The sequence below is a fragment of the Hyaena hyaena genome, unplaced genomic scaffold, assembly GCF_003009895.1.
Source record: "Hyaena hyaena isolate Hyena2069 unplaced genomic scaffold, ASM300989v1 scaffold_21, whole genome shotgun sequence".
Lineage (NCBI taxonomy): Eukaryota > Metazoa > Chordata > Mammalia > Carnivora > Hyaenidae > Hyaena > Hyaena hyaena.
In genome coordinates this window covers 6475898-6496461 of record NW_024080653.1, presented here as the reverse complement: position 1 = coordinate 6496461, position 20564 = coordinate 6475898, and the positions used below count along the sequence as shown (strand labels likewise).

Genomic DNA, 20564 nt, shown 5'->3' with positions numbered 1-20564 from the left:
GTCTAGATGTCTTCTTTGGAAAAGAGTCTATTCAGTCTTCTGCCCATTTTTAATTTTTTTGGATGCTGAGTTTGATAAGTTCTTTACAGATTTTGGATACTAACCCTTTATCAGATGCGTCATTTGCAGTTATCTTCTCCCATTCCATTGGCTGTCTTCTCCACCCCCCACCCCCGCCCCCTAGTAAACCTTCTCCACTGTGGCCTCTTCTCTCTTTGGGTATATCAGTCTTCAGGTTGATTTCTGGGATATTTGGGGTGATTTGGGGCTAGTTGTGTTTATGGGAGGAGGCGCACCCAGGGTTCTTCTAGTCTGCTGCCATCCCTGTTCCGAGTCAGTTGCCTTTTAGTTTTGTGGATTAAAGGCCTAAATATGAGACCTGAAACCATAAAAATCCTAGAGGAGAAAACGCAGCAACCTCTTTGACCTCGGCTGTAGCAACATTTTTCTAGGTGTGTCTCCTGAGGCAAGGGAAACAAAAATAAACTCTTGAGACTTCATCGAAATAAGTTTCTGCACAGTGAAGGAAGTCGTCAACAGAAATAGTTTTTTGTGTTTTGATCCCATATTCTGTGACCTTGCTGAACTTGTTAGTTTGGGGGGGGGGGGTTGTGTGTGTGTGTGTGTGTGTGTGTGTGTGTGTGTGTGGATTCCTTAGGATTCTCTGCATACAAACTCATGCTTTCTGCAAACTGAGACAGGTTCACCTCTTCCCTTCCAGCCTGGATGCCTTTTACTTTCCTTTATTGCCCAATCCCACTGACCAGAAGCTCCGTGAAGTGCTCTGAGCACAAAGGCAGACATTTTCCCTCACTCCCAGTCTCAGGAGAAGCCTTTCATTGCTCACCTTTCAGATGCTAACTGTAGCGCTTTCGTACGTGCCTTTTATCAAGATGAAGAAGTTCCATTCTATTCCTGTTTTTTGAGAATTTTTATCCTGAATGTTCACTAGATTTTGTGAAATCCTTTTTCTGCATTTACTGAGGTCATCTTATAGCAATTGTTCTTTTTTTGACAATATAATGTCTGACATTAATTGACTTTCAGATGGTAAAGCAACCTTGCATTTCCAGGGAAATCCCACTTGGTCTGGAGTAAACCTTTGTACGTGTTGCTGATTTGGTTTGCCAATATTTTGTCAAACATCGTTCATCCATGCTCATGCGTCATATTGCTCTAACATGGGTACTGGGAAGTACTAGCCACTTGGAGTGAATAGGGCGTATCCCTGCCTCTACCACTTCTGGAGGGTTTGTGGTGAAGGTGACATACCATTTCTTCTTTTTCTTCTTCTTTTTTATTTTTTAAGAATCTATTTTTAAGAAACCTCTATACCCAACGTGGAACTTGAACTCACAATCCCGAGATCAAGAGTCATGTGCTTTACCAAGTGAGCCAGCCTAGCATCCCTGTTTCTCCTTTAAGTGTTTGGTAGAATTCACTACTCATGCCATCTCAACTTGGACTTTTTTGTGGGGAGAGATTTTTTTTTTAAATAGGCAGCACTTCGAAATTTTATTTTGCTGACAAACACATTGCAACTGTGTTGGTTTTTTTTAAAAAAGTTTTTTTGTCATGAGAGATTTTTAATTACTAGGCTTCAATACTTTTTTTTACTTTTTATAGATCTCTTCAGAGTTTATATTTCTTCTTCAGTCAATTTCAGAAACCCACATCTTCCTGGGAATTATCTGTTTTGTCTAATTGATTTGTCTAAAGAGTTGATTTGGACTCTCATATTGTTGTCTTAACTTCTCTGAGGCCAGCCTTGCTGTCTTCCTTTTCATTCTTGAATTTAGTTACTTTTCCTTGGTCTGTCTCGTTTAGGATTCAGCAGATGACAGCTCATAGAACAAACCCACTGGCAGCCTGTTTTTTATGGTCTCTGAGCTAAAAATGGTCTTTTTATTTTTAAAATGTTGTAAAAACAAAATAACAAACAAACAACAAAAACAAAGAAGAATATTGGCAGAAACCACATATGGCCACAAAGACTAAAACATTTACTCCCCGGCCCTTTATAGAAAAAGTTTATTGGTCTCCAGTCTAGCTAAAAGTTTGTTAAATTTGATGTTTTCAAAGAACCAATCATTGTTTGATTTTGCTGCTTTTCTTTTCTCTGTTTTTTTTTTTTTTTCTGTTTCTGCTCTGATCTTCATTATTTTCTTCTTGCTTTTGGTTTAATTTGCTCTTTTTTACTGTTGTTTCTTTTTTTTAATTTTTTTTTATTTTTAAAAAAAAATTTTTTTAATGTTTTATTTATTTCTAGGAGAGTGAGAGAGACAGTGTGAACAGGGGAGGGTCAGAGAGAGAGGGAGTGACAGACTCTGAAACAGGCTCCAGGCTCTGAGCTGGCAGTCAGCACAGAGCCTGACGCGGGGCTCGAACCCACGAACCGCGAGATCATGACCCGAGCGAAAGTCAGACGCCCAACCGACTAAGCCACCCAGGCGCCCCAATTTTACTGTTGTTTCTTAAGAAATCAGTCTTCGTTGGTACAGGTGTGGCTTTTGCTGTATTGCTATGTCATTTTTCATTTCATTCAGCTCAGAATATTTTAAAATTGTGATTTCTTATGCAGCTGCTAGCTGTTTAGAAGTGCGTTGTTGGGACGCCTGGTTGGTTGAGTGTCCAACCAGCTCAGGTCATGATCTCATCGTCTGTGGGTTCGAGCCCCACGTCGGGCTCTATGCTGACAGCTCAGAGCCTGGAGCCTGTTTCAGATTCTGTGTCTCCCTCTCTCTCTCTGCCCCTCCTCCGCTTGTTCTCTATCTCTGTCTCTCAAAATAAAATAAAGACATAAATTAAAACAAGTAAAGAAGTGTGTTGTTCATTCCTGCGTATTGGTGATAGATTTCCCAAGTACCCTCCTGTTTTCGGTTTCTGACTTGATTTCACTGTGGTCAGAGAACAGGTCTTATATGATCTTAGTGCTTTAACATTTGTGGCCCCTGCTACGTGGACGAGCCTGCGCTGGTGGGCTGAGCTCTGGTTGGTGGCACTGCCCGCCTTCTCTCTGCAGGCGGCCTCACCTGCCCAGCTGTCCCAGATGTCCGGTGCTCACCGCGCGTCCCGATCTTCAGCTCTTGCTGTTCTGTCCCTTTCTTCCTTCAGGGTCCTGGTGACCCTGTCCGTTTTGTTTCTTCCTCCTCTGTGGCCAGCAGGGAAGTGCATTTACAACCTTCACTTCTTTCTGATGGTGGCCCTCTGTCCACAGGCGGCCTCTTCTCGTCTCCAGTGGCGTCCTGTTGCCAAAGGCCTGTCTGTCTCCGCTGGCTCCAGTTTGCTTGGGGTCTTCTGCCCTCCCACGTTTGATTGTTCTGTGTCTGAACCTGATGTCTGTCTCTTGCAAATAGCGTGTGGGTGGATCTTACTTTGTTTCTGTGAGTGTTTTTAAATCCAATCTGACAGTCTTTAGTTTTGGTTAAACGATTGAGTGTATTCACATTTGCTGTTGTTTATTTGGCTGTGTGTGCCTGTGCGTTCCCTGTTCACTTTCTGCCTCACGTTTCTTCTGTTCCTCTATTCTTCCCTTGCTGCTTCCACCTGTTTTATCAAACAGATATTTTCCAGTGTACTGCTTAATAATATTGATTTTGAACTCTTTTGAGTTATTTTCTTAATGTTTGCTTTCCGGGAGCCTTACTGCACGTTGCTTTCTCTGCCTGGTGACCCTCGTGTGCTGGCCACTGGGTTTGGATTTGAGCACCTGTGCCATCTGGGGCCTTGCCTCGCGTAAGAGTCCTCCCTCAGAGGCTCCCCTCACTTCGGCCAGGTGCCTGGGGCCATGTGGCCATTGTCCCTTGAGCTCCTGTCACCTTGGGGAGGCAGCAGCTGTGGCCTGAGCTGGAAGTGCTGTGGGTGAGCCGCACCCAACTCCCTCCCTGACACTGAGCAGCCCTGGGCTCTGATTTCCCTCCTCTCAGACTTTCTTGGCTCATTGAGGCCTCCAGGGCAGAAGTGGCTGGTGCTTTCCTGTTCACAGCCGCTCCTGGATTCAGACCCGGTATCTGCCAGTGCTTCTCATTAACTCTCTATTGCTGTTAAGACTTTTAAGATAGCTGAACAGGGGCGCCTGGGTGGCTCAGTCGGTTAAGCGTCTGACTTCGGCTCAGGTCATGATCTCATGGTTCATGGGTTCGAGCCTCACGTCGGGCTCTGTGCTGACAGCTAGCTCAGAGCCTGGAGCTTGCTTCAGATTCTGTATCTCCCTCTCTCTCTGACCCTCCCCTGCTCACGCTGTCTCTCACTGAAATAAATAAAACATTAAAAAGATTTTAAAAAAATAGCTGAACAGAGCAGGACTGTTTGTGTGCTGAAGGCTAGTGTGTCACTTCTGCAGGTGGAATTTGGGGCCTCTTGACCGGGGTCAGGACCCTACCCTGGCACACACAAGCTAAGTAGTAGACTGTGGGCCAGAATCTTTTCTAGAAGTCGGAATTTTCGGCAGAAACACACAGGTAGCTAACATATGATAATTCCTTCGACCCTGTACTTTCCAAGCAGGGTTTCAACCTGTTAGTTGGTCTGCTCTGTCTCTTCCCCTTTTTCAAGGTGCCTCCTGAGGGTTGAGGTGTGACCAGGTTACTTCTTTGAGTCTGAAAGCCAAGCATAAAGACGCTTACTCCCCCCCCCACCCCCCCCCCACACACACTGACCTTGCTTTATGCCATAGAGAGAGATCTTCTTGTGGCTGGTGGTAACTGTGACCTGCAGGCAGCGCGTCCTACTCCCCTGTCCATCCGGCTTCTGTCCGCCTCTAGCTCTTGCCTGACCAAGGCCCTAGCCGTCCCCAGGAGCCTCTGTCTCCCAGGGCCATTCTCACTCAGAAGCTACTTAATTTGAAGCTCCAGGTTTCTTTGAACCACATGAGCTATTCTTTGACTAGATGAGCTTGTTTCTACCTAAAATTTTTGTGGGCAGAAAGGAAATGGCATTTCATTCTCAATTGATGTTATTTTTATAAAACATCAACATCCTTTGCCCCAGGCTGTCAAGAACGTTGTTCCTTAACTGGGTATCATTGTGGAACTGCAGCCAGTCTGGGACCTTGCATACTCCCAGGCAGAAACACATGTGGGGGTTTCGGAGCCCCCCTCCTGTGCCCTGAAGAGTCAGGACTGTGTATCCACCCCTTGGACTCCTCGCCTTTGCATTTCAAAAACCAGCTGACTTTAGTTAAAACTAACTCCTAGTGTTTGGCACCGGCTGTGAACCCTGTGGACCTTGACCAGAACAGGGCCCTTTCCAGGATGCGAAAAGTGGTGCAGATCACGGCCACCAGCAGAAACACATCTGGGCTTGTTATTAAAATACCATGTGAAAAAAATAAAATAAAATAAAATACCATGTGGCTTTTCTTGTGTAATAAAGAACTTTTCATTCATCCCATCAGCGAGTTTTTCTTCTTTCAAAATGGTCTGGGGAGAACAGGGAGCTTCTCTGTGACTTACAGGCCAGTGTGCACTCTGAAATCGTGGGGTACCTGTTGTGCTGCTTGGTTTCAGGTTTGATTCCCTGTTCCTTGCCTTTCTCCTGGAATTTCTCTGCTAATTGTCAGTGGGTGTGTTAGCTGTCTTAAGTATTCTGTGTATTTGCAGGGGTTGACTTTATTCAGATACTCCAGAGGTGATTCTAGTTCAGGAGGTGGTGGAAACTTACTTTAGAACATTCATGAGAGCCAGGAATTTCTGGGCAGTTTTGCTTTTGGTGTATGTTGGTTTCTCAGTTAATCCCATGTTCAAATTTTAACATGTAAGGCATGTAAGTGCTATGAGACCTTGGGTGAAATACATAGCCTTCTCAAGCCTTGTTTTCTCTGGCTACAAAACAGGGATAATTTTAGATGCCGTGTCTTCAACTATAGAAGATTGTGATTTGGAAAAAAAAAAAAAAAAAGCATATGTGAGCATTTTGTAACTGGTGAAGTAATCAGAAATATAATTCAGTCTTGAATGGACACTCCATTTGTTCTACAAGTATTTGAAGGCCAAGCAAATCCAAGACTGGGCATACAAGATGCCCCTTCCCAGTGGTATGGGGCCTGTGTCTTAGGGATGTGTATCCTCAGATTGCTGGATGAGGCCAAGCGCCCTCTAGAGTGCTTGCACATGACAGTGTGCGAGCCATTGTGGGGACTGCCAGCATCTCCTTGCCAACTAACGGGGTTCCTGGTCCTGTGAGTAGCATCTGAATTGCCTGTTCTTGGCTTTTGCCCATTTTGCTGTAGGCTTTTCTGTCTGTTTGTTTCTTCTTTGTGGGAGTTGCCTTATGTGAGTTTAAACTGTTCTTTGCTTCAGGACGACGTTATGATGCCTCAGAGGGTGAGGCTGCAACTGGAAGCTGCTGCCCAGCACCCGACAAGTGTAAGTCCAGGCATTTGTCCCTAGTGCATGTGCATCCTGTGTCTCCCCAACATGTGTGAGTCCTGGCATCTGTCCTTAAGTGTGAGTCCTGATGTCTGTCCCCAATGCATGTGCGTGTCCTCAATGCATGTCCCCGGCATGTGTCCCTGACACTTGTGAGTCCTGGCATCTGTCCTGAGTGTGAATCTTGGTGTCTGTCCCTGAGTGTGTCTTGTGTCTATCCCCAAGTGTGAGTCTTCTGTCCCTGAGTGTGAGTCCTACGTCTATCTGTCTCTGAGTTGTTGTCCACTTTGATGAAAGTGCCTTTGCAGCTGTTTGCATTAAGGCTCTTCTTTAGGCTAGAATTGCCCCATCAGAGCATGGGGGAGGGCACTTGTTGGGATGAGCACTGGGTTATATGGAAACCAACTTGACAATAAACTAAGAAAAAAAATTTTAATTAGAAAAAATAAAATAAAGGATTAAGGAAAAAAAAAAACTGCCCCATCAGAGCATGAGCAGTGGCTCTCAGATCTCTAGACGCTCAAGGCTGTTTTCCTGTGCACACAGGGCTCCTTGGTTTGGTTTTGTTTTCATGAGCGTTTCCAATGCCATGTGCCCAGGATATAGAAGCACACGCTGAAAGCTATATTGTGTTAGCAGTTTAAAGGGTATTCTTATTACCTAGAAAACGTGAGACTACAGTTCTCAATTTCAGAAGGGCTTCCCAGGTGTCCTCCATGAACCAGCACTGTCTTCCTGGGTACTCACGGGCTGAGGGCCTCATTTCCCGACCGGGAGCCCTGTGTCACCTTCCCATTTGGGCCTGGAGGTGTCACCTTCCCATCTGGGCCTGGAGGGCATCGCAGGCCCAAGGACACTCACCCCTGTGTAGTTCCAGGTCTCGAGCAGCCCGGGTGCCTGATCCCCAAAGCCTGCGTCTAGCTCCAGCATCCACTGCTTAAACATCTGTGCTGAAGTTTTAGTGAAAATGTCTGAATTACTGTGATGATCGCTGATCTTAGAAAGTATCAAATAGAAAGGTCTGCAGGGCTGCTTAAAACAGCTGCCGCACCAGCTACTCCAGAGGGCGGCCTCCCCTGCCCCCAACTCCGGGTCCTGCTCCCTTCTGCCACGGTGCTGTATCCGCACCCGCACTGAAGCTTCTCCAGCGCCACGTACTCACGACAAGCCCCAGGGACCTGATCTGGGCATCAGGTAGGGCCTGAGCTCGGCATTTCTCACAGGCTCTGGGTGTCGGAGGGCTCGGGCAGTCCCCAGGCCGCGTGTAGGGCCTCAGCAAGCTATCCTCGGCAACCTGTGCAGCGTGAGGAACTCTGAGGGGCTGAAAAGTGCACAAGATAGAATCTCCCAAGAGCTTGAACAACTTTTGTTCATCCAGAGGAATAAATTCCCTTCCAGTGGTCCTTTGTTTTGGAGCTTTGAATTTAGCGTACTGACTTTCTGCTTCTAAGAAATTCAGCACCTTGTGCTTCCTCTCTAGCTGCCCAGCCCCTCACACGACTCTGACTCGGGGTCTTTGGCTGCAGGTACCTGGTCTGCCCTGTAAACACGTGTGCACGCTCCCCCCCAGGGCCTCTCTTTCAGCTTGATGTTGAAGATTCTCAGTTCCTGAATTGTAACTGCACTTACATTGCTTAAAACGACACATTTTTAATGTAAACATGTCCTTGAAATATACCTATAAAAAGATTTAAAAAAATGGCCCCTCAGCTGCATCTTGAGAAGCTACTACACTGCCCCTCAGGCTGGAAGCTCCCGGAAGGTGGAACGGGTAAGAGGTTTGGAAGTGCCCAGTTGCACTACTTCACTGAGAAGTGACCTCTCAGCTGGCATAGTGCCATCGGGGTCACTATACGTCCTACGGTCCTGACGGCAGCGGTGTGATGTCACTGGCTGGTGACGCCTCCAGACAGGCAGGAACCCAGCACCCACAGCTTCCTCATGACCACTCCCTGCTTGAATGGGACCAGCCATGTCCTCCAGGAAGTCAGCTGGTCACAGGCCTGACTCACGGCTGCAAAACCCCTTCCTGGCAGCACACAGATGATGTTTGAGGAACTTAGGTTTAGGCTCCCAAGTGAGCACAAACTTACTGTGACAGGAGGCTGCTTGCGGCCAGTGCTGCCTACATCCAAGCCAGAGCCCAGAGCGCGAAGGAAGTGGGAGACAGTGTGGCATTTGACGGCGAGAAAGCCAGCGGGTGCGAGGGGCACCTTTGTAGGAGCATCAGGGCCTGCGTGCGGCTCCGCAGCACTCACCAGATCCTGACGAGATCGGAGCCAGCCAGGTTTTAGAACCACGGACATGTGCAAATACAGATCTTCGTAGCAGTCAGCTTCCACAGACTCCAGGAGATGCTAAAAGTTTACATAGAATTCTGAATCTCTGATGCTTTCTAGTTGGAAATGAAAAGATGTCAGAAACATGCTCTGCTCTGACATACAGTGCTGGCAGGTTGTGGCTTCTCCTGGAAGCCCCCAGGGGAGGTTGCCCAGCACTGAGCCCTGTCCCCTCAGCAAGCCTCCTGTGAGGCTGAAGCGGGTGCTCATGCCCGGTGACGGGCAGCTGTCCTGAGCTGCCACAGACGTTTAAAATATGCTCTGCATTAAAACTTCTGAAGAGTTCATCACCAGTGCTGACGGCTTAGAGAGTGAGATTTGTTTTCCATACTGAAAATGTTTTTGGGTGGTTCTTCATGCATAGGTGCAAATGGACCGCCAAGTCTAGGGATACATAAGGAATTTCAGGGTGTCTGAAGTTGGGGTGCCATGAGGCAGCTCCCGGGATAACATTTACCCACCCACTTACTGGACACTGCTGAGCAGACATCAGCTCTGGGACAGGTGCTGGGTGAGTCAGGGAGCCACTGTCTCTGGCCTGGGCCAGAGGTGGGGTCTCCAGTGCAGAGGGGGAGAGCGGTGGGGTACGTGGTTTCAGGAAGGCAGGAAGAAGGCGAGGCAGCCCCGCAGGAGGAGTGGGGGCACCTTGCAGAGCTGTGTGCCTCCTACAGCTTTTGGATGCAGCGCTCCCCCGCTGTGGCCTTGGACAGTGGGCCCTTGCAGGCCAGTGGTGGGATTTCCTACATCCCTGAATTGCTGTGTCTCCAGGGGGCTTGGGAGAATTTGGAGGTGATCTGGCCTCGCTATGTTAGCAGCAAGCTGGTGAACGTCCTTCCTGGTGGACACAGAGTTATGGGAAAGCCAGGCGGAGGAGGGTGGCAGGCACCTCTGTCTTCCTGGTGAAGGGGCTGTGAGTGCCATCGTCCCTCTGTCCTTCTAGCATGCGCACCCTCTGCTCAGTGCACCCTCAGCCCACCCTACAAGAGTGGGCTGCTCTTTCCCCACAGGAGTCTGCAGTAACAGCTCACCGAGTGATCCCACTTCAGAGCAGGGCCAGCTGAGCTCATGTCCTGGGAGCGGCATGAGCACCTGAAGAGTGAGCACGGTCCCTTCAGATGGGACAGGGTGTAGTTTACCTCGACTCGTGGGTTGAGAGGGTGGACCTGCTGTTGGCATCCGTGTGCCTCATCCAAAGCCCATGGTGGGTGCCATCCCTGATTCTGGTTTAGCACTTCTGGAGCAAATGCCCCCTGGATGCCCAGTGGTGGCTGAGAGGGGGGTTTGTTCAGCCTGGCCCCACAGTCCCCCTGCGTCTCACAGTGCGCAGGACTGGCTGGGAGATCCCTGGTCTGCAGTGCAGATGGGGTGTGAGCACCTAAGCGTGTGCAGCTGGCCCTGGACGATCCCCATGGGGAAGGGCCTGCTGCCGACCAGGGACAGGCCTTTGTGCTGGTCTGGTGCTTACAGCATCAGCAGAAGGCGACGGGGAGGTCAGGTCGCAAGGACCCTCTGGCAGCCCAGCGGGAAGCCGGAGAGTTCAGGGTCTGGAGACTGAGAAGTGGAGGCGGAGGCAGCTCATTCCCACAGTCAGGGGCTTCACAGGGAAAAAAACCCCATAACCGAGCATGCGTTCCTCCACACCTAAGTTTTGTGAGTGTGGCCTGTGTACGCCCCCAGCCATGGTGGATATTTAGTGCTCCTGAGGAACCAGCACACTGTGTTTGTGGCTCCACGGGCCCCCAGCCAGGGCTCTGCGTGTGTGTGAGCCTCACGGGTTTTACTCCTAGTTGTGAATGTTGGCCAGGTAACTGGAAGTTGGGTCTTAAAGTAAAGTTTGGGTTGGTTGGTTTGTTTGTTTAGCAGTCCAGAGGTGTTTTATTTTTTTCACAGTTGTCATCTATGAGTCACAGGAAGTGGGCTCCCTGGCCACCAGCTTCTCTGGTGGAGCAGGCTGGGCCTCCGTGGACCCCATACCTTCCCTCTTTCCTGACCACCATCCCACACACGCCTCAGGAAGCCAGGTCCGCTCGGGTGATAGTGAAGCGCCCGGTGGGCAGGGTGACGGCGGAAACTCTTCTAGCTTTGCCACGGGGTATATGTGGGCATTCCGTTCTCAACAGCCCCTCCCCCCCTCACACACACCACCCCTCTTGTGGACTTGCAGCCTGTGCCCAGCCCTGTTTCTGAAAGTTCCGGAGAACACATCACGTGGCCTCACATCTTCCCTGGTCATTCTGGTGCGTGGCTGGAAGGTGGCTCCAGCCAGAGGAAGGGCAGGTGAAGCTAGCGCTTCTTCCTGATGTGATCTCACGTTGACACTCAGTGTTACAGTCGTGTCCGGTGTTTGCACACATCGGTGGTCTGTGCGTCGTGCTGGGGTCACTGTGAGCACAGCCGCATCTGTCCCAACACAGAATGATTCCCACCCACCCACCCACCACGTCCCCGCGCCGTGCCTTCCGCTGCTGTCACACACCCGGTGATGCGCCACCACCACGCTTACCCACCGCACACGCTGACACGCACCTACTAGCACACGTGGTATTACACACCTGCCACACACGCTGACGCACATGCCAACATGCACCCGCTGACACACATGGTGTTACACACCCGCTGCACATGCTGACACGTACCTGCTGACTCACATGGTGTTACACACCCGCTGCACACACTGATGCACACCCACTGCACCTGCTGACTCACATGGTATTACACACCTGCTGCACACACTGACGCACATACTGGCATGCACCTGCTGACTCACATGGTATTACACACCCGCCGCACACACTGATGCACCTGCTGACATACACCTGCTGACTCACATGCTGTTATATACCCACCACACACATTGACGCACACGCTGACTCACATGGTATTACACACCCGCCACACACACCGATGCACCTGCCACATGCTGACATACCATTGCACACACTGATGCACCTGCCACACACCCGGCACACAAAGTCGCACACACCGACAGGCACCCACCGCACACACTGACGCACCTGCCACACGCTGACACATCTGGCACACACACCGTGCACACGCTGACAGGCACCCTCCGCACACACTGACACACCTGCCACGTGCTGACACACACCTGGCACACATACCATCACACACGTTGACAGGCACTCGCCGCACATGCTGAAGCACATGTTGGTACACACCCCCACTCCTCCCTCTGGTGACTACCAGTTCTCTTAAAGTCATTTTTAAGAAAAGATTTTTGATGACAGTCAGCATTTGGGAGCATAAAATAGGGAAAACAGCTAACCAACCTTAAAATATTAAAACCTTGCTTCAATTCCTGAATGTATCCACATAAGGCCCATATGACAAGCGGAAGTTCTTAGTGAAATGTGACTTTCCGATTTCATGGGTAGAGTTCACAAACAACGTGAGATGCCTCACCTGCCTCCGCTACCCCGGTTTCCATCGGGGCCACTGAGCCTGAGGTGTGGGTTCTGGTCCGCACACGGCTTGAGGCCTCACTCTGCTCCCCATTTTTACGCTGTGGGTCCTGGTAACCGCTACCGTCTCTCTCTGGTGCTGAACTCAGTGGAGTCGGAGAAACCTAACTTCCCATCAGGCCTTGTGAGGGGGTGTGGGTCTGGATGCTTCATCTCTGCTGTGACTCATCACCGCCCCCCACCCCCACCCCCGTTTCTTTACCAATTTTCCGCCGCTGGCCTGGGCTGTGCAGGGCGCACCTTCACTAGTGCAGCTGCTACCTGGAACACCCCAGATCCCGCGTCCCTGCACCCCCGGGATGCATGCTGTCAGCCCTCGCTGTGTGGTCGCATCTCCAGCACTGTGCCAGGACCCCGGCCGGCCTCCCCCTGTTACAGGAGAGGGGAGGAGGGTGCTACTCTTGGGCCTGGCAGATTTCTCTCTCCTGACGGCCTACAGCACAGCCGCCTGTCTCCATGTCCCTTTCAGAGCCACGCGGATCCAGGGTCTGCACAGAAGGCGCCTCATTTTGGCCTCACCTGTTCCTTGCCAACCAGCCAGCCATGGGCTTGATGAGCTGACCATTATTCAAGTGCCCAGACCTAGCGGTGTGAAAGCCAGCCATTTATCACACGCACAGACACGATGGGCCGGGACCTCAGAAAGGGCTCTGCTCTTGGTAGGCTTCAGCTGGGCAGGGGACTTGGGGCCACTGGGGGCCTCATGGCTTCCTCACCTGCTTGGCAGCTGCTTCCGAAAACCAGGTCCAAAGAGAACAGACTGGAGGCTGTGATGTCTTAGTATCTCTTTGATCCTCAGGGTCAGGGGGAGGGATGTAGGTCCCAGGCTTGGTGGACGTGAGTCAGGCCAGGTGCCAGCAGAGTGGACAGTTACCTCCCTTCTGCCTCCATTAACCTTTACTTTCTGACCTTTTTTCCCCAGCCAAAGTGCTGGGTCCCCTATAAGCTCAGAAAGCTTCAAGAGTGTTTGCAGGGACCACACTCTGGAATCCCGTACCATCGGCCCTGTCGGCAGCACATGCCCTCAGAGGAACCGGCTGATACCTCACGAGAGCCTTACTCCAGCAGCTGCTCTCAGGTGTGTGGACGGAGTCTGTGCATCCCGCAAGCCAGCACACACCCTTCGGTTCATTCAGCCTGTGCTTACTGAGCACCGACTGCATACAGGGCACTGTGCTAAGCTCATGTCACAACGGCTTTGCCCCAGAGCGTGTGAGTCTCACGTAGTGTGAAACATTGAGCGTGTTTTATGCCGTCACCGTGGAGGACAGCAGAGCCCTCGCACCCACCCTCCTGTGGACCGTGGAGGTCGGGGTGGCTCAGGAGAAGAGCCGGGTGTCACACTACAGACACATTTTCAGGAAGAAAAGGTCTCTCATGGTTTCTACCCTATGGGCCAGGCCACTTTGTTTTCAGAAAGTGTTAAGTCACACAGAGGTACTCTCCTCTTCTTCATCTGTACGTGCCCCCACCACTGAAGGCAGATGTCACCTCACTCACCCTCTCTTGATGTGAGACCCTCACCCAACGTGGCTCTAGCTTTCATCAGAAGCCAGCAAGCCTGGGTGAGGGGCTCACTGTGGAAGCAGCATGAACACCTCCGATTCCAGAAGAGCCTCATCTGGTGGGAGAGGGCTGCTATGTGCCTGGCCCCTCTGTCACTCCCAGCAGCTGCTCAGGGCGCTGCGGTTGTCGGGTGTGAGTCTGTGGCATCTGTGTGTGGAAGTTAAGCCCCTTCATCCATGTGTGAGCACACCTCTGAAACAAGATTTCTACGTCACAGGTCTTTTTCAGATTATTTTGAGAGAGAGAGAGAGAGAGACAGAGAACACGTGCAGGGGAGGTGCAGAGAGAGAGGGAGAGAGAGAATCCCAAGCAGGCTCTGTGCTGTAAGTGTGGAGCCGGACGTGAGACTCACCCATTGAACACAACCTGAGCTGAAACCAAGAGTCAGATGCTTAACTGAGCCATCCAGATGGCTCTCTACCTCACAGCTCGTGATCATTTCCCCTTTTTCCTCCCAGAATCTTTTCTGCTGAACAGTCAGATGCAAAGCCAGTCTTGACAGGACCAGAAAGTAGATACAGTAGACACGGAAGTCAGATCAGGCGTGGGAGAATCAGGAGCCACGGCAGCTCACACTGTCCTCAGTGCGCAGTTCCAGAAGAGAGGACAGGCTCACTAATGGAACTCAGCAGTATGCGGAAAGCACATGCACCTGTGGCCAAGGATTTTTTATCCCAGTTAGAAAGTGGACAAAAGACATGAACAGACATCTTACCAGAGAGGATGGGTGAGAGGCACATAAGCCCACGGAAAGAGGGTCAGCCATCAAGGAACAAGGTTAGAATGGTGATGAGGGTCACCGCAGACCGGTAGGAAGGGCTGAAATAAAAACCAAAGCCACGCCAGACGCTGGTGAGGATGTGGGAGAACCCAGTCACTCACGCACAGCTGGTGAAGCTACTCTGGAAAACAGTGTGACACTTTCTTAGAAAATTAAACCTGCAAATACTGTATGACCCGGCAGTCATACTGCCTTTACCCCAAGAAGTGAGGCCACGTTCACACAAAAACCTTTACGTGAATGTACATTGCAGAATACTAGTAACAGCCCCAGCTGGAAACAGCCCACGTGTCCTGCAGTGTGTGTGTGCTGTGTGGTGGTTTTCAGCCAAACAAGGGAACTGTTGTTTGCACACAACAGCCTGGGTGAGTCTCCCAGAAGATAAGTCAATCACAGAACGCTACGTACTGTATGATTCTGTGACACCGCGTTTCTGAAAAGACAAAATTAAAGCCTCAGAATAACAGATCAGCACTTGCCACTCACAGAGAGCGTGTGTGGCTGTAAAGGGGCCATGAGGATTCCCTTTGCTGGTGGTGACTTAACATTGTTTTTTCAAGATATTACTGTTGGAGACACTGGGTAAGAGACACACAGGTCTCTGCATTATTCCTACTACCTGTAGGTCTGCTGTTTTCTCAAAGTTTTAAAAAGCCCAACAACAAAAAAACATGCAAGGAAAAACTTTCTCAAAGCTCCTCATTAGCACTCCTGCATTAATATAAATTAATCACTCTGCATAAGTACTACAGAAAACAAGATGTAAGAAATTCAAATATTATGCTGGAACTTTTGCTAATTTCTTTTTTTTTTTAATTTTTAATGTTTTATTTATTTCTGAGAGAAAGACAGCATGAGCAGGGGAGGGTCAGAGAGAGGGAGACATGGAATCCAAAGCAGTTCCAGGCTCTGAGCTGTCAGCACAGAGCCCGACGCGGGGCTTGAACCCACGAGCTGTGAGATCATGACCTGGCCCAAAGTCGGATGCTTAACCGACTGAGCCACACAGGCGCCCCACTTTTGCTAATTTCTTAATAAGGAGACCGATTCGGTGATATGGGTGGAGAAAGCACAGTCCAGGGTCGGCTGTCAGCACCCTCACGGAGCTCTGTGAGCCTCAGCAGGGGCAGGCCCTGTGCTGCCCACTGTCCTTCCTTGGCGGGGGGAGGGTGCCCTCGTGCTGTGCCAGCCCCAGATACCAGCTGTGGGGACCGGCCTCTTTCCACGACTGACTCTGGCTCTGTGGGACTGGGCCACTTCACTTCTGAGCAGTCATAGACATGTTTAGACATCCTGCAGGCAGACACTTAAAACAGAAGTGCAGATGGTGTCCCTGGGGGTCGAGCTCTGTTGGAGGGGAGAGCCGGGGCTGCTGGCCCAGGGGTGCAGATGCAGGGCGTGTGCACAGGGCAGCGGGAGGAGGCAGGGCCAGGTGTCAGGGACCACGGGTAGGAGTGGTAAGAAAGTGGTATGTTACGGGAAGGGTTTTGTGCTGCAGAACTGGGTTCTTTCTGGGACGCGGAGGGCCTGTCTGCTGGTTCCCTCGGACTCTTGTTTATTGAGAGGTTACTGCCTTTGGGAGGCTAAGTCGAGAACGGTATCAAGAAACAGGACTGTTTGGATTTCCTGCCCAAGAAGCTGCAACAGAACCTTCCCGTGTCTGCTGCTGCGGCTCAAGAAGAGCGTGACTGGAAGCACCTGGATGTCTGACCTTGTGTACAGGTCATTGTAATTTGAACGCATCAAAGGGGAAGCGTTATCTGTGACAGTTCTAACCAGAGTGGTTTAGTGGGTGCTGCTGGGACTCGGCAGGTGGAAACTGTCCGGCGTGGGGTCTGCACGGAGAGGGTGCCTACCTCTCCCCTTCACTCCCAGAAGTGCTCCCCAGCCCGATCCAGTGTGGGGTCTCAGTTCCCTGCTGGTCCTGCACACTTAACGCCCGGTGACACAAACGCAGACGGCATGTGCACACGAGCTCACGCTGACTTGGTTAAATTCTGCTTTGTGTTACAGATTATAGGTTGCCAAGTGAGGAGAGACCCCCCCAACTCCACCGAGCGGTACACAAGGTGGATCAACCAGCTAGCGCCAGACCAGCTTCTCACCCAGGTACTCCCACCCAGGGCTTCCTGAGAGCCCCCCTGTGTTTGCCCATCTCCTGGGTGTGGCCTGGCAGACACACACTGGAGGGAGGGGCAGTGATTCAGAGGAGTCTGGCCTGGGAAGGCGCTAGAGCCGGCGGGCAGGTCAGAAGGCCTGGCTGGAGGCTGGCGAGACGCAGGTGCTGCCCGGCCACACAGGCCCAGGTGGACAGAGCGGGAAGGGGGCAAGGGCGGGGATGGGGCCAGGCTGTGGGAGGGAAGAGGCGCCTAGGAAAGGCCATCCCCGGGGCCGGCTGCACCGGAGCAGGGCGGTCTGAGGGAGGGAGCGCTGGCCCGGAAACCACCTGTGAGGGTGGGGTGGCCCGGAGAGGAGGCGGGAACGGGTACTCTGGTCCCAGCTTGGGGCTGCCCGATGCTGAAATCACTGGGTTTTGCTTTTAAATTCTGTTTCTTCACACACATACGCACATACACACACACACATGCACACAAAAAGTGCTTTTACATTTAGATTTTCATGTCACATTTGGAGAAGATGAAGATTCCATGAGTGGATGTTTACAGACACCAGTGGTTAAAGGTATAGAGAAGCTAATTTGGTCTTTAGTTGCTCCTAAAGCTGAACGGGCAGGAGAAGGAGCCAGCGTGTGGGTGCGGTGTGGCCTGCACACTCCACTCTGATCCAGGGGCCTTGAGGCAGGAGCTCGTGGATGTGTGCACGGAGATGCCTGCAGAGGCTTGGCCGCGGGCTCGGGGCAGGCAGCGCCGCCCCTCCTGCCTGCGTTGGGCAGTGGCCACTGTGAGTGTCTGGAGGCTTTGTGGCTGGAATGGAGAATGTGCCTTCGCGTGTGGGGCACGCAGGGTGCCGTTCTGAGCCTGGCAGTACGCACGGCCTTCTCCCCTCCAGCTGGTAACGTTGCCTAAGGGTGTGGCGTGGCTCGAGGCGTCAAACGTCCAGGATCCAGAGTCGCAGAAACTGCGGCGGGTCTGGTTGCAGACTTCCGGTGTGTGTAAGCGTCGCCACACGTGTGGAGAAGCTGCAGGTCTGTGGTCCCCACGGCCACGCTTGGCCTGGTCCTTCCCCCCCCGGAGAGAACTCTGGGAGGCCCTGCCTTTTACAGACACGTTGTCAGGACGCCCACTTGGGTTTGCTTTTTTTTTCCTTAACTGACTGCATGAAGAGCTAGCAAGAGGCCTTCATATTCCTAACTGGGGGATTAAAATTTCATATCAACATGAAAGCTTCTGGCCTCCAGTCAGCCCAGAAGTCCCCCCAATCTGGGGCACCCAGAGGCTCCTTGGACAGGGCCAGGCTCGGCCCAGCACCAGCAAGGGGTCTCTGGAAATACCCCCCTCGCTTCCAAATATTGGTGCACTGGCAGCTGCGTGTACAGGTCGCCCCAGGGGGAGAGACGCTGAGCCAGACCTCTGCCTGTGTGTGTGACTTTCTGGTAGAATGTGAGTCATGCAGGAAGCATGTAGCTAAACACTGAGGGAATGGTTTAAATGCAGTGCGCACAGGGGCACCTGGGTGGCTCAGTTGGTTGAGCCTCTGGCTTCGGCTCAGGTCATGATCTCACAGTTTGTGGGTTCAAGCCCCGCGTCCGGCTCTGTGCTGACAGCTCGGAGCCTAGAGCCTGTCTTCGGATTCTGTGTCTCCCTCTCTCTGACCCTCCCCTGCTCACGCTGTCTCTCTCTCTCTCTCTCTCTCTCAGAAATAAATAAAACATTTTAAAAAATTTGTTTTTAATAAATGCAGTGGGCACATTTTCATCCAGAAATTCGAGTTCTGAGTCAAGGACTAATAAGAAGACTTAAGTATTAAACATCATAGACATAATTAAGAGTCCTCTGAAGTAATGTTTTTCTCTACCAAGTTAGGAGGGGTTAAAGTCTGAAGTTTCTCAAGACAAACTGAAAGAAGCTATGTGTGCTCTAAATTTTTTTTTAATGTTTTATTTATTTTTGAGAGAGAGAGAGACCGCGTGAGCGGGGGAGGGTCAGAGAGAGGGAGACACAGAATCTGAAGCAGATCCAGGTTCTGAGCTGTCAGCACAGAGCCCGACGCGGGGCTCGAACCCATGAACCGCGAGATCGTGACCTGAGCCGAGGTCAGACGCTTAACCGACTGAGCCCCCAGGCGCCCCAAGAAGCTATGTGTGTCCTAACCCAGTTCTCAGCTCTAACCCGGTTCTCAGTTGCCACCGAGTCAGAACTGTGCTGGTCTAACTGACCCCATGGGGGAGGTGGGGGCAGCGTGGTTTGGTATCTGGTGCTCACTTTATGCCTTCAGCGCGGTGCTGCTCCCAAGGGACCTGCCTCTCCTGCATCAGGGACACGAAAGGGGAGGCCAGACCAGACCCTGCTCTGCCCCAAGGCTGCCCCCGGGGTCCTGGTCCCCCCAGGCCTCCGACCAGCCCACCTGGCAAGACTAAGTGACAGTAGCCGGGGACCGTTTTGGAAGCTGGTGTGGGGAGCGCTGGGTGACGGTGGTGCCCTCCTGCACTTGGGTGGCTGCTTCCTGGCGTTTCCTTTTTCACGTGAGCAGCACGGCAACAAGACTGCCAGACTCACTTGGCTGGTGTGAAAGTTTGTCCTTCATAGCACAAGGAGTTTACCCAATTCTCATCGATTAGCATTCATGAAACTTGAAAGTGTTATTTGAACAGACGAACCTGTACTGTTTTTCTTCATTTTCTCATTTAAAAGGAGCATCACAAAGCAGTGTCTGCAGTACAGACCCGTGTAGACTGTCAGCATGTTAGAGAAGTGGTTCCTTAGCAGAGTTCCCTAAAACCCCTACTAAGGAGAAAGGAAACTTTATTAATGTCTGTTTCTCTCTTAAACCCAGAAGCCGTGGATTTTGGATCTAACATCAAAGTTTATCCTTGTTGCTATGTGGGTGTTACAATGTCAGAATATGGAAACATTTGTTATCTGTGTAAAGATAGTCTTCCAACAAATTAGAAATGAGGATAATAAACCACAGGAATCTGGAAATGAGTCACACAAACTCTGCTCTTTTTCTCTGAGAAGAATTCATGTCACTTCCTGGTAAGATACCACTAATGAGGTCTGTGAATTTCATTTAATGGTTCATTTTCTTTAACTCAAAGGCTTTTCCTTTCTACATAAAAACTAATCTCATTTTAAGTCTGTAATCCTTAGTTTTGTCTTGTTTGAGTACCAAAAGCATCTAAAAGGACCAGTCTGTAGGCATGTGTTCCTCACGAGCCTTTCTTGAGGACAGACTCGTCTCGAGACCGTGGATGCCAGGGCCAGTGGTGCTGTGCTCCGGGGTGTGTGCTCCCGGAGCCACACTGGAGTAGGTTTTTACCTTTTAGGAACTACATGTTTTCGGGGGGATTTATTTTTTATGGGATCCCATTTTTTATGGGATTTATTTTTGCTGAGTGCACTTTGTGTTGGTGGCAGAACAAGGGAAGAAACCAAAAGCAACCCCCCAGGTCCCCGGGACAGCAGCACGGGGGCCCGAGCCTCTCCTGGGAACCCCTTCTTTTGACAAAGTTCTAAGAAACTGGATTATCTGATATTTCAGTTGGTGACACATCAGAACCAGAAAAAAGGGTGACAGCTTGACAAGCTTGACAGTGAAGGAGGAGACAAACTCGGAAAGGAACCAGAGAGTGAGAGCCAGGAATCCTGGGACCTCCTCACTCCAGCAGTGTCTCCCCAGAGCGTAGCCCCCTCCCCCAGCCTGTGGGCGCACCCCGCCCCCTCACCCGCGGTGGACGGGGGCCTGGACGCGGGGCGGGGGCACCGCGTGGAGCCCCCCCCCCCCCCCCCCGGTGCGGAGGCTGCCCTGCCACCTGCAGCTCTGGGCTCTGCGGCCACTGGCTGGTGCGCACAGCCCGTGCGCCCTCTGCTGGGGCCTGTGCCTGAGCTTCAGCCACCCGCAGCGACCT

The 20564-nt window shown here is 51.3% G+C and overlaps 1 protein-coding gene across 11 annotated transcripts in view; it reads left to right on the top strand.

The window, feature by feature from the left end:
* Positions 1-20564, top strand: part of B3GNTL1 (UDP-GlcNAc:betaGal beta-1,3-N-acetylglucosaminyltransferase like 1) — an 89869-nt gene that overhangs the window by 31283 nt on the left and 38022 nt on the right. For 6 of the 11 annotated variants that reach the window (XR_005527425.1, XR_005527424.1, XM_039226432.1 and 3 more), the window contains 2 exons: positions 6300-6365; positions 16550-16645. The exons of 1 other annotated variant lie outside the window; for it this stretch is intronic. Coding sequence is in view for 5 of the 10 variants with exons in the window: in XM_039226432.1 (XP_039082363.1) it covers positions 6300-6365; positions 16550-16645 (162 nt within the window). In the remaining 5 variants the exon portion in view is untranslated. Of the gene's footprint in view, positions 1-6299; positions 6366-13221; positions 13268-16136; positions 16259-16549; positions 16646-17200; positions 17219-20564 lie in introns of those variants that run through there. 4 more of the 11 variants (XM_039226436.1, XM_039226438.1, XM_039226433.1 and 1 more) reach the window with 4 other exon arrangements.